Here is a 13,270-nt window from a genome sequence, read left to right as displayed (position 1 = left end):
ACAGACCCAGAATTTGAACCCAGGTCCATTGATTTAAAAAAAAAACTATCTATCTATAACTACTAGAAAAAATATATATGTATGTATGTATTATATTTTTTCTCTGCTGGGAAAATATTTCATTAACATTTGCATGATACCCTTGGAATAAAGAAAAGAGCGCTGGTAGCACTCTCTGAATGGGTAACTAAAGACAAAGACAAAGAAGGTTCAGTTGTTGTGAGGCAAGTCCCAGGTGAATGAGAAATGGTTGGCCTGACTTGTCTTGATGATACTGTGCCTGAAGAAATCAGTTTTGATTTCATTTTGTGTTGGTTTTTCCTTAGTCCCTGTTCTGGGAAAACAACCACCTCCTTGTCACCAGCTATGCGGAGAACGGCCGCCGCTTTATGCCACTGTGCAATGTTCTGTATGGCATGGTTGGAGATTTCTTGAGCTGGTGTCGACAGAAAAATGCCTCTGGTAAGACTTCTGCACGAATCACAAGAAAAGTCAGGGTTCCTATTTACTATGCATTTGCCATTTGTGCTAAGTGCTTTCGTATGCATTTTTATCTCTTTGGATTCCGCCCCCATCAAATCCTCTCAGGTAAAGTGGTCATAATAATAATTAAATAATAACAATGATAATAGAGAAAGAGAATCTATCTTTTGCTAGGTACTGTTCTAAGCACTTTATGGATGTTAACTCATTTAATCCCTGCAACAGCCCCATGGCATAGGTCCTATCCTGATTCCTATTTTGACAAACGAGGAAAGTGAGGCACAGCAAGATTGAGAAACTTGCTCAGGAGTGCACAGCGCGTAAACAGCAAAGTCAGACAGTCTGACTCCAGGGTCCTGCATGACTCTGTCTCACTATCCTCATTTTCCAGAGGGGAAAACTGAGGCTTTGGGAGGTTAAATGACTTGAAGAACTAGGGCCAGGATTCTCCCCTCTTCTCACTGATTCTGAAGCTGCTCCAGGCCACCAGCAGATATTTTGAGATTCAAATTATTGACTTAAAAAAAAAAAAGCACAACGTGAAAACTGAGAGTTAAGCTTTATTTAGGGCAAAATGAGGACTATAGCCCGGGAGACAACACTTCAGATAGCTCTGAGAACTGCTCCAGAGAGGTAGGGGCGAAGGTCACTGTTATGTATGATTTTAGTGAAGGGGGTGGGTGTGTGCGGTCAGGTACACATTTTGGCAGAGACCTGCTGCTAGTCAAAAGAAACAGATGTCACCATTAGTGATTGTAGTACTTTCCTAGATATGAGGAGATGCAAGACTTGGGCTCATAAAATCTTCTGAAAATATCTTAACTATCTAAAGACCCGTTTTGCCAGTTCTTCCCAGAGCACAGAGTGCCTCATGCTTGATCTCCACCCTGAACTCCTTTCAGGGGGTGTTGAAGGTCAGCGGCTGCAGCGGCTCATGATTTGATCCTTGTAGAGGTAGATGGCAAGTGCCAATTTTGTAGTTGGCAAAATCACAGTGAAAGTTAAAGTCACAGGGGCTGGCCTGATGGTAAGGAAAACGCTCCTCATTCATCAGCTCCCACGCTAGGAGCTGGTGATACAGCGGTCTCTGCCCTCAGGAAACATGTAGCTTTGTGAGTCTGGAGAGGTGTGCTCTGAGGCGGGAACGACCCAGAGCTAGGGAGTAGCAGAGGGAGACACCGGCATAGACCAGAGCCTCGGGAAGCTTCCCGGCGGCTCTAGCTCTTGATGAGCCTGAAGGCTGAGCAGGACGAAGGCCAGCAAGGAAAGCGGGTGGGGGGAGGTGGTCCCTTCGTGAAGACTGGAGGTTCTTCCTCCCTGGGTATTGGAGTCACTTAGATCCCACATGCCGTGCGGCATGGCCAAAAAAAAAAAAAAAGTTAACCTAAGCTCAGTTTTGTTTCTTGCTCCTCCATTCATTCATCCATCTCTAAAGGGTGTAGAGTGCCTCCTCCGTGCCAGTCCTTGCTCTTCTAGGCAGCAAGAGAATAGACCAGGAAAATAATACCTCATCCTTACATTATAGGGGCAGGAGTGGAGATAAGACCATCAGCAGGCAAGTAAAAACATATATATACAGTTCGCCATAAGATTATAAAGGTTACAGAGAAAAACAAAACAGGGAAAAGAGGGTAGGGAGTGCTGGCTGGTGAGGAGGGGAGAGGGAAGCATTGCAGTTTTACACAGGCCCAGGGAAGGCCTCACTGAGAAGCTGATGTTTGAGCAAAGACCTAAAGGACTTGAGGAAGAGCATTTCCTGACAGAGGGAACAGCACGTGCAAAGGCCTTGAGGTGGGAGTGTGTGTGGCATATTTAAGGAACAGAAAGGCAGGCAATAAGTGAAGAGGCAAGTAGTAGACTGTGAGGCTAGAGGAACGAAGGAGGGCCAGACAGCACAGGACATCTTGAGGATGCTGACTTTCACTCTGCATGAGATGGGAAGCATGGCAGGGTGCAGATCAAATGGACATGGCCATTCTTCCAATGGACTGAGACCAGGAAGCCTCAGCTTGATGATCCTACAGAGGGTGAGGGAGAATGGAGGAGGGGTGAGATGGAAAGATCATGAAGGGAGGGAGACTGCAAATTAATATTTGGTCTTGGTCCCCCTGGTTCCTGGCACACAGCTCCTGAAACCCTTGGACTCTGAGGAGCGATGAGTGTCTTTTGTATGGTAATGGGATGACTGGTGGTTGGGAGCCCCTAGATAGCTTCAGATGCGGGCTGGTCACCAAAAAGACAGAGGCATCATTAGAGAGTTGGGACTTTCAGCCCCATCCTCTGTCCTCTGGGAAGGGGAGGGGGACTGGAGATTGAGTTATTCACCAATGATTTAATCAATCATGTCTACATAATGAAATCTCCATAAAAACCCCTCTCTGATGGGGTTTAGGGAGCCTCCAAGTTGGGGAGCACATCGAGATGCTGGTGCACCCAGAGGGAGCAAGGAAGCTCCATGTGTTTCCCTTCAAGAAGTTCACATTTTGCCCTGCTTGGTTCTCCCTGGAGCGAATTGTCAATTAACACTTTCTCCTTTTCTTATAGAGTAAATGGGGAACAAATCCCATTATATATCTGCTGAATTTTTTTTTTTAAACTTTGGGTTTATTTATTTAATTAATTAATTTATTTATGACTGTGTTGGGTCTTCGTTTCTGTGCGAGGGCTTTCTCTAGTTGTGGCAAGCGGGGGCCACTCTTCATCGCAGTGCGCGGGCCTCTCACTATCGCGGCCTCTCTTGTTGCGGAGCACAGGCTCCAGACGTGCAGGCTCAGTAATTGTGGCTCATGGGCCTAGTTGCTCCGCGGCATGTGGGATCTTCCCAGACCAGGGCTCGAACCCGTGTCCCCTGCATTGGCAGGCAGATTCTCAACCACTGCGCCACCAGGGAAGCCCTATCTGCTGAATTTTGTCCTTAAAATTTTTTAAAATGTAATACATTTTAACATTTTCTATATTTTAAATGTTATAAAATTTCTGTTTTCTGGTTAAGGACTGTTACTTTCTTGGTCTATTTTTCTTGTATTTACTTCTAAGACCTGGGTTAATTGGAGAAGGCATTTCTCCCAACAATGCAAAAAAAAAAGTTATATATGTAATAAATATCAACTTTTTAATATATAATTTTTAATATGGATACAATGTATAATATAATATTATATATAATTTTTGGATATATATATATCACTTGCTAGCGCTCCAGTAGAGAATTCACCCAGCTGTTTAGTTCTCCGCCTTCCTCACGTTTGTGCCGAGCACAGTGACAAATGTCTTTGTATCAGGGGTTGGGTGCTTCCTCACCAGGCTCCTTGTAGACTGGGTGGGCAGAACTATGAATGTTAAGCCCATACACATTATGTAGAATGAGGTTCAGTATATTTTGCGGAGCCAACGAATATTTTCAATTAATTCTTCCTTGATATAATCTTTGAAATAAAATGTGTTTGTCTGTTTTCCCTGTAGGACTCGACTACCAATCCTGCCCTACATCAGAAGATTGTGAAAACAATCCTGTGGATTCTTACTGGAAAAGTGCATCCATCCAGGTAATCCTGGGATGGCTGGCTGGGCGGCTGAACAGGTGTGGGATCTGTGAACAGGGGATGGGAGGGTTCAGAGGCTGGGCCATTGGGTCATTACTAAACTTCTCTGAGTCTCAGTTTCTACCTTTGCGACATTCTGATTCACGCTCTCTGTTCCATAAAGGGGTGAGGATTTAAGAAGCTAAAATGCTTAATGCAATGCCTGGTACAGAGAAAAATACTGAATGTTAGCTCCCGAAGAAGGTATTAAACAGTCATTATTACTCTGGGGTTGTGGTTGTTGTTAGTAGTTCAAATCAATGTGATTTTGATTGAGGTGTGAAGTGGGGTAACCCCTGCTTTATAGGAGAGCCTGGGACCCCTAAGATCTAGAAGTGGGCATCAGAGATGTGCACAAAGTTGATATTAACTGAAGAGGAGGCAATAGGAGACCAGGGATAAACTGGAGACGAAGAAATGGTCCCCTAAATGTGGGTCTGTTTCTCGGAGGATATTGTCACCAGAGTTGATGATAGCTATCGGTAGCTATAACATGCCAGTGACGACAGCTTACATTTTCTGTCACCAGCGTTAGACCAAAGATTCCAAATAAAGAAGGTGCAGTCCTTAGCTCAACTACTGAGCAAAGCAGTCAACTATGAACTGTTAGCTGTACTGACTAGGAGGCTGGTGGATGTCAGGTCCTTCTACCCACTGCCACCAAGCTCCTTTCAGGGCTATCTGTGTCTCTTCTGGTCCTACTTCCTGCTCTGGATCACCAGGTGTCCACTGGGTCCACTGTTAATCAGGGTGAGAGAGACTTTGGTCAAATCCTCCACCACAGCTGCAGTTTGGATCTGAGCAGAGGACCCGCTCCAGACAGAAGCATTCTTATTCCTGTGCTCTCCTGCCAGCTCCGGTCGGAGCGCTCCGTCCATGCCCACTCCCCACAGGTTCTGCTGGGGTGCAGGCTCCAGGCAGCTGGCAGTGAGCTGCCCGAGCCCCTCAGTGAGGAGTGGGAGGCGGTGGATGCATCATCACTTGAACATGGGATCATAACGACAACTTGGGGGTGATGTCAACATTATATGTTAAAAAAAAAAAACCCATATTCTCCCCAGCAGATCTGCCCAACTTCAAAGTGTGCTCCAAGCCACCATCTTATATTTCCTTCAACTCTAGAATGGGAATCTAATAATCTAATAACCATGCCCACATTTTATGAGCCCTTAGAATATGCTGGATAGTCTGAACATGAGAGATACTATAGTATAGTGATGAGGAGAGGGTCTGAACTATAGCAAAGAAGTATTCAATAAATGTTAAGCATTATTTTAAGTGATTTGATGTTTACAATCCTATGGGGTAGGGACTCTTATTACCCTTGTTTTACAGATAGGAAAAATGAGGCAGAGAGAGGCCAAGAAACTTGATCAGACTTATTACCCAGCTACTAAGGGCAGCAGCCAGAAACCAAATTTTCGACCATGACTTCATAGAGCCTCACTGTATCTGCATGCATTTTTTTAATGAAAAAAATTTTTATCATCAATGTAATAACTGCTCAGGATAGAGAATGACAAATTATAGAAAGTATAAATAAGAAAACTAATCATCCATATTCATGCTACCTAAGGGCAAATAGTGGTCATCAGACCTTGACATTTGCAGATTTAACTGAGACTGTTAGCCTCCTTGGAAGCAATCTGAGACAGGAGTGGCATGGAGTACATTGTTGCTTTGTTGCGGCTGGCATTCGGCGTGGCTCTGCTGGGCACGTGTCACAGAGCTGCGTGATACCCCCTGCCGTCCTCCCAACCCGGCTTCACACTAGAATAAACGTTTTATCAGGGAAATTATATGCTCCAGTAGTGTTCTCAGCTGGAGATTTGGGAACTTCTCTGGACCTGTCTGTCCCTTGGGAATTTCAGGGGTTGACTAATAGTCCCAGACTTCTGCCTATTTATTTTTAACACAGTGGAGCACATGCTCTGTCCACCTAGTCTTGTTTTTTGCTTTGAATGTAAGCACTTTCTATGTTACTGCATATTTTTGTAGACTTTTATTAATGGCTGGGTAATATTTCAGACATGAAAGTGCCATAATTGACTTATCCTTCCCTGTTGTTGACTGTTTTAGACTGGTCACAAACCATGCTGCAGTATACATCTTTGCCCACATCTCTGTGCACCAGGTGATCCTTTGTGCTGTTTACCAAGTATTTCTGGCTCATCTTCTGAGCATGTGGTTTGCACTCATTCTGTCTCTTGAAGTTACTTATGTGTGACTTACACTGGCCAATAGGATGTGAGTAGGAATGACTGTGTGACATCTGGTTGGAAGCTTTTAAGAACTGGTCTGTGATTTGCCACTTTCTTCTCCCTTTCCTGATAACCAGTGACTCTGCAGTTGTGGAGACTTCATCAGCTTGGGTCCCAGAGCAAGGACATATGGAGCAAAACCCAAACCCCAAATCCAAACACTTGTGATAAACATGTAGTGTGTGCATGAAATAAATCTTTCTTGTTTAAAGCCACTGTGATTTTGAGGTTGTTTGTAATGGCAGCATAAGTTAGTGTACACCAGCTGATACAATGCTGGAATCTGATACTAGTTTGCATTATTTTATAATGGTAGATTCCCAGGCATGGAATTACTGTGTTTTTGACATTTCAAAGCAATTTGCTTTCCAAGATAAGCCAGTTTGCATCCCTCTGGCTCTATGAAATACTAAATTTATCACATTCTTGCCAGTATTGAAAATTGTCAATATAAAAGACAATTGACCATTTCCTAGCTTAAAAATGACATCTTAGCTTACTCAAAATGCTTGCTTCTTTTCGCAGTATGCAAAGGATAGTTCTGGGGTGATCTATGTCATGCTGAATGGTTCAGAGCCAACAGGAGCCTATCCTGTAAAAGGGTAAGAATGCAGCACCAACATGTAAGACAAAGATGCCAAAATGTGTTTTCAGTTGTTTTTTTGTTTTTAATTTTTTTTAAATTTAAAAAAAAATTTTTTTTAATGATATTCTTGTCTGCTTACATTCTTTTTATGTATGTATGTATGTATGTATGGCTGTGTTGGGTCTTTGTTTCTGTGCAAGGGCTTTCTCTAGTTGTGGCAAGCGGGGGCCACTCATCATCGCGGTGCGGGGGCCACTCTTCATGGCGGCGCGCGGGCCTCTCACTATCGCGGCCTCTCGTTGCCGAGCACAGGCTCCAGACGCACAGGCTCCAGACGCGCAGGCTCAGTAGTTGTGGCTCACGGGCCGAGTTGCTCCGCGGCATGTGGGATCTTCCCAGACCAGGGCTCGAACCCGCGTCCCCTGCATTGGCAGGCAGATTCTCAACCACTGCGCCACCAGGGAAGCCCTTTTTGGTTGTTTTTAATGGAGGCTTAAGAGAATCATCCACATCCCCAGTCTAATGCTTGCTTCTATAAGATCAGGTAGAGAAAAACAATTGAATGACCTGGAGATCAGAACCATGTCCATACATTTATACCACTAACAGCTGATGAATGCCTGAATGAAATAAGTAACCTAAAAATTAAAGCTAAAAAGTACCACCCCCCAAAGCTTTAAAACAAATGTGTAAGTCTACTAACATTGATATGGGAACAGTATCATATTGCTTTAGGACTTTAAGAAATGTCTTTCCTGTTTCTCAGGTTTTTTGCAGATTTTGAAATTCCTCACTTACAGAAGGATAAAATCACACGCATTGAGATCTGGGTTATGCATGAAATCGGCTGATCCAATGTGTAAGTTATGGTGCTGCTGGTAACGATCTTTGTGCAAACATGCTTTTCTTGGATGTGATATGATCCAGTCTGATTTACATTTACATTTCTGGGGAATCAACAGTCTTCTTTGTTTCTAATGTGGTGGACAGAGAAAGGCAAAGGCTTGACTTTCTGGAAATGCCATGAGTCAGTCCTGAGCCCAGAGAGAAAATCTCCTTTATCCAGATATTCCTCTCAGCCTTTCTGAGTAGGTCATTTGTGTAGGTCAAAGCCAGTTTTTCTCCCTGGTCATTTAAAGCTCAAAAGCTTCACTGGGAGTTCACAGAATGGACTCATGGACCATGTAATGAAGACGTTCTTCTCAGAGAACAACCAGTTTCGCAGCTGGGTCTCAGATAACTGGCTAAGGAAACTTTTATGATCCGTATTTTTCTGGGAAGCCACTAACTCAAGTGGTTATATCAGCTCAGATATCAATGCAAACTTGAACTCATCCTTCTCATCAACAAAGGGCACTGCTGGCAAAACTAAAGATAAAAAACGTAAACCCAGTTGGCTCAGAGACAAGCCAATAAGGCCAAGCCTGGTAAAAGCTGTGCAGCCGTGATGGTCCTTCAGAAGCAGCTGGGGCCCTGTCCTTCAGAGCATTGAAGCTACATTGGGGAAAGCATTGAAGGGACGTGTTACTGAAAGAATGTTCTGGAAGAATCTTAGCAAATTCCCCATTTCAGGCCGCCAGGACCCCCTAAGACTCACCATATAATGAGTGATATTTTTTTTCTGTCTCTTGGGCAGTAGATTAAATTTGCAAATGACTTATTACATAGTCATACCAGAATCTGCTTTTCTCTTCCCAGAAGACAAATTATACTTATTGTTGCATGAAAAACAATGTGTATTGTTTTTCTTGTTTCTGTGAGAAGTTGCTTTTTGTCTAGATATTATGCTTGCTTGTTGTTTTAATGTATCTATCAGAGAAAGATCGTCCTTTGAATCTTTTTTTTTTAAACATCTTTATTGGAGTATAATTGCTTTACATTGTTGTGTTAGTTTCTGCTGTATAACAAAGTGAATCAGCTATATGTATACATATATCCCCATATCCCCTCCCTCTTGCGTCTCCCTCCCACCCTCCCTATTCCACCCCCTTAGGTGGTCACAAAGCACCGAGCTGATCTCCCTGTGCTATGTGGCTGCTTCCCACTAGCTATCTATTTTACATTTGGTAGTGTATATATGTCCATGACACTCTCTCACTTCTTCCCAGCTTATCCTTCCCCCTCTCTGTGTCCTCAAGGCCATTCTCTATGTCTGCGTCTTTATTCCTGTGCTGCCCCTAGGTTCTTCAGAACCATTTTTTTTAGATTCCATATATACGTGTTTGCATACGGTACTTGTTTTTCTCTTTCTGACTTACTTCACTCTGTATGACAGACTCTAGGTCCATCCACCTCACTACAAATAACTCAGTTTCGTTTCTCTTTATGGCTGAGTAATATTCCATTGTATATACGTGCCACATCTTCTTTATCCATTCATCTGTCAATGGACACTTAGGTTACTTCCATGTCCTGGCTATTATAAATAGTGCTGCAACGAACATTGTGGTACATGACTCTTTTTTGAATTATGGTTTTCTCAGGGTATATGCCCAGTAGTGGGATTGCTGGGTCATGTGGTAGTTCTTTTTTTAGCTTTTTAAGGAACCTCCATACTGTTCTCCATAGTGGCTGTATCAATTTACATTCCCACCAACAGTGCAAGAGGGTTCCCTTTTCTCCACACCCACTTCAGCATTTATTGTTTGTAGATTTTTTGATGACGGCCATTCTGACCTCGTTGTAGTTTTGATTTGCATTTCTCTGTTGATTAGTGATGTTGAACATCCTTTCATGTGTTTGTTGGCAATCTGTATATCTTCTTTGGAGAAATGTCTATTTAGGTCTTCTGCCCATTTTTGGATTGGGTTTTTTGTTTTTTTGATATTGAGCTGCATGAGCTGCTTGTATATTTTGGAGATTAATCCTTTGTAGTTGCTTCATTTGCAAATATTTTCTCCCATTCTGAGGGTTGTCTTTTTGTCTTGCTTATGGTTTCCTTTGCTGTGCAAAAGCTTTTAAGTTTCATTAGGTCACATTTGTTTATTTTTGTTTTCTTTGAATCTGTTTGTAATGAGATAAGGAAATTGCAATTCATTGTCATCTCAACCCATTATTTCTGTGTCAGGAGAGATGATAAAGGGGTCAGAACACCTGGTTGTCCACATCTGTGCCACAGGATGGAGGTGCAGGTCATGAGCTAAGAAAATGAGGGTCCCAAACTGCTCAGATTTTAGGGGAAAAAAATCGAAGAGAGTGAAAAATCACATGGCTGATAGCTAATTGTGTTTAGCACTGCTTTGATTGCTTTTATTTAAAAAAAAAAAAAAAGGTAAAATAACCCATTGACTGAGCTCTGTGTCTAGGTGTCCTGAAACCTCCATGTCATTGCTTACCAAAAAATTCTAAGTAGTGAACTTGGCCCAGAGAAGGACATAGTCCCAGATTTTGGCAAGGTTTTAAAACACGATGTCACTCAACACCTTACCCTCTTCATTCCCGTAATGCCTAGAATTCCACTTCTGTGGAAACTTCCTCCAATGGCTCATTTCCTCCCTGTACACTCCCTCTCTGTTAATTTTATAGTGGGGAAGCTGTTCACCTTCCCACTCCAGGTAAACTGAGGCCGGATCCTGTCTGCAACGTGAATAACATACCTACTCATCACAGCTGACAGTGTTGTACCCACCTCTGTTTGCCTTTATCAATCCCCCTACGTAACTATGACCATCGGGAGGGCACGAATCCCTGTTGATGAGAATGTGGGGAGATAGACATCTTATACTCTGTTGGGGTGGTCAACATGGGGTTCAGTGTGGCAGTGCCATCAAGAGCCTTAAAATGCATTCAAAACCTCGGTGACAGAAAACCTACTTTCAGGAATGTATGCTAAGGAAACAAATAATTAAGCCTGTGTATGAAAATGAAACTCCAGCAAGGTTTTTTTGTAGTGTCAGTGACATTGAAATATAGGAATGAAACTTGGTCTTTAACAAGAGGCGACTGCTTTTATGAATTGTGTTCTGATTATGTAAGGTAGACCAGGCAGGAATTAAAAATGATGGCAGAGAGGTATATATGTATATACACAGACATGGGCAAACGCATATTACAAAATGCGTTGGGCAGCACAATCACATTGTAATATTTTAAAAGTCTTATGGGAATAAATATATTGTAAAAGTCTAGAATGATGTACACCAAAATGTTAGCAGCAGTTATCTCTAGTGATGTGAGATTTGGGTTTTTTTCCCTTTTGTTTATTTGCGTTTTCTAATATTTTTTGACATGTATGTTTTTGTTTCCATTTGAGGCTTAACTTAATACACTCTGGGTTGAACAGGTTGGCCCTCAGCTTTGGTCAGGCTCGGTGCACAAGCACGGCGCTGCGTTGGCGGGTGGGGCTATGATGAGCCCTGTGGCGCACCGCGCATGCGCCGGCAGAAGCCCTCCGAAGGCGTGTGACTTGCAGAACTTCGGGCAGTTTTGAAGGTTCAGAGCCCCCCCGTCCTGGGCACCCACGGCTTGACTGCTGGCAGCCCTTTTGGGTCCAGAGAATTTGCCACGTATTTCTCCAGAGAGGAGAACATCTAGGGAGCACACGGTCAAAATATTTTTTAATTAACATAGAAACAGCTCCCCCCATCCTCTTCTCCTTTTATTTTGATAGTTTTTATGTTTCAGGGAATCCTGTGGAGAAGGCAGTGTGAAAATCCTGGAAGAGAGACTGAAGAAAATGGGTTTCCAGTATAGCTGTATCAACGACTACAAGTAGGTGGCGTAGTATAGTCAGTGTATATCTTCAAAGGAGGAGCAGAGTGTTGCCGAAAAGGTTTTTCAGAGATCAGCTCCAAAGGCCACGGAACTGTAACTGTGCCGTCTGGGTTGTCACTGGGTGTGGGGACTGGGAGTGCCTTCTGGCCAGGGTTCCACCTGGCCCCCGCCCACTTCTGTCCAGAGTCCTTTTCAATGACGCTGAAAGGACAGACAGCAGCCATTTGTCATTTGTGTATGTCTAGTTTTCTCTTCACTCGCTTACCGCATGTGCATCACCTGAGAACAGGGACTGTGATCCCTGCATCTCTGGATGCCACGCTGCCCATGACATGTGCCAAGGTGGAGTTTGAGATACTTACAGAGAGATGCATGGTGACTGTGGACCAACAGGAAAATCATCATAGCTACCATTTATTGAGCACGCTATGGGACAGGCACTTTATATATGTACAATCAGAGATCATTTCAGGGCGTTCCTGATACTTGGAAATGTAGGTAAATTTGGCTCAAACCCTGCAACGGTTGAAAGCCCTCCCCTGGACTGGGAATTACTCACCTTGCTGCTTCCTTCTTCTCTCTGTGTCGGCACCTGAGTCTGCAGGCCTGTTTGTCTCCTTAGGGGCTGGAGTCCAACACTGCAAGGACAGTGGCTTTCCCGAACGTTTGTGGGTATGGCAGGGTGCACGTTACATCTGCAGTCTTTGCCAGTGCCCGTGACCGTCCAGGTGGCCCTGCTGCCCTCTGCTGTCTCAAAAGTTCCATGGACCTGGTAACCGTCCCACCTGAGCAAAGCCCCTGGAAGTGTGGGTCTCCCCCTACTCTGGACTCCCCAGGAGAACAAGCCCCTCAAAGCTGTTCTTTTTCCACAGCTTGGAGCTGTACCATTTTACTCATCTATTATTGCTAACGCTCTCAGGAATCTCTCAAGTTAGGTGTTGTTATCACCCTCTTTTGAAAACAAAGTGAAGCACATACTCTTTTTTGGAAATATAATCTGTGTACAGAAACCATAAGTATATAGGTGGATGAATTTTCTCAAGTTCAACATACACATGTACCCAGCATGTAGATCAAGAAACAGAGCACAACCAGCACCCCTAGTCTCCCCTTGGCTTCCCTTTGAGGCTCCTCGCCTGCCCACAATAGTAACCACTCTCTAGACTTGTAAGAGCATAGGTTAGTTTTGTCTGTTTTTTTTTTTTTTAATTTTATTTTTATTTATTTTTGACTGTGTTGGGTCTTCATTGCTATGCGTGGGCTTCCTCTAGTTGAGGCAAGCGGGAGCTATTCTTTGTTGCGGTGCACAGGCTTCTCATTGAGGTGGCTTCTCTTGTTGTGGAACATGGGCTCTAGGTGTGCGGGCTTCAGTAGTTGTGGCACGCGGGCTCAGTAGTTGTGGCTCGTGGGCTCTAGAGCGCAGGCTCAGTAGTTGTGGCACACGGGCTTAGTTGTTCCATGGCATGTGGGATCTTCCCGGACCAGGTCTTGAACCCGTGTCCCCTGCATTGGCAGGTGGATTCTTAACCACTGTGCCACCAGGGAAGCCCTAGTTTTGTCTGTTTTTAAGGTTTATATAAATATTCCCTTTTCATGGAATTAAGTGTTAAGAGAGGTTGAGCAAGTTCCCAAAGGTCACCACTCAG

General features: G+C 43.7%; 1 protein-coding gene across 1 annotated transcript in view; it reads left to right on the top strand.

The window, feature by feature from the left end:
* Positions 1-13,270, top strand: part of BST1 (bone marrow stromal cell antigen 1) — a 249,487-nt gene that overhangs the window by 217,832 nt on the left and 18,385 nt on the right. Inside the window, 6 exon segments of the mRNA XM_082389530.1 lie at positions 327-462; positions 3,946-4,028; positions 6,851-6,927; positions 7,678-7,759; positions 7,763-7,770; positions 11,535-11,621. Coding sequence (XP_082245656.1) covers positions 327-462; positions 3,946-4,028; positions 6,851-6,927; positions 7,678-7,759; positions 7,763-7,770; positions 11,535-11,621 — 473 coding nt within the window.

The sequence above is a fragment of the Balaenoptera borealis genome (assembly GCF_965194805.1).
Source record: "Balaenoptera borealis genome assembly, chromosome: 4".
NCBI lineage: Eukaryota > Metazoa > Chordata > Mammalia > Artiodactyla > Balaenopteridae > Balaenoptera > Balaenoptera borealis.
Note: the sequence above shows the minus strand (reverse complement) of the source record. Positions and strands in the feature narration are given on the sequence as shown.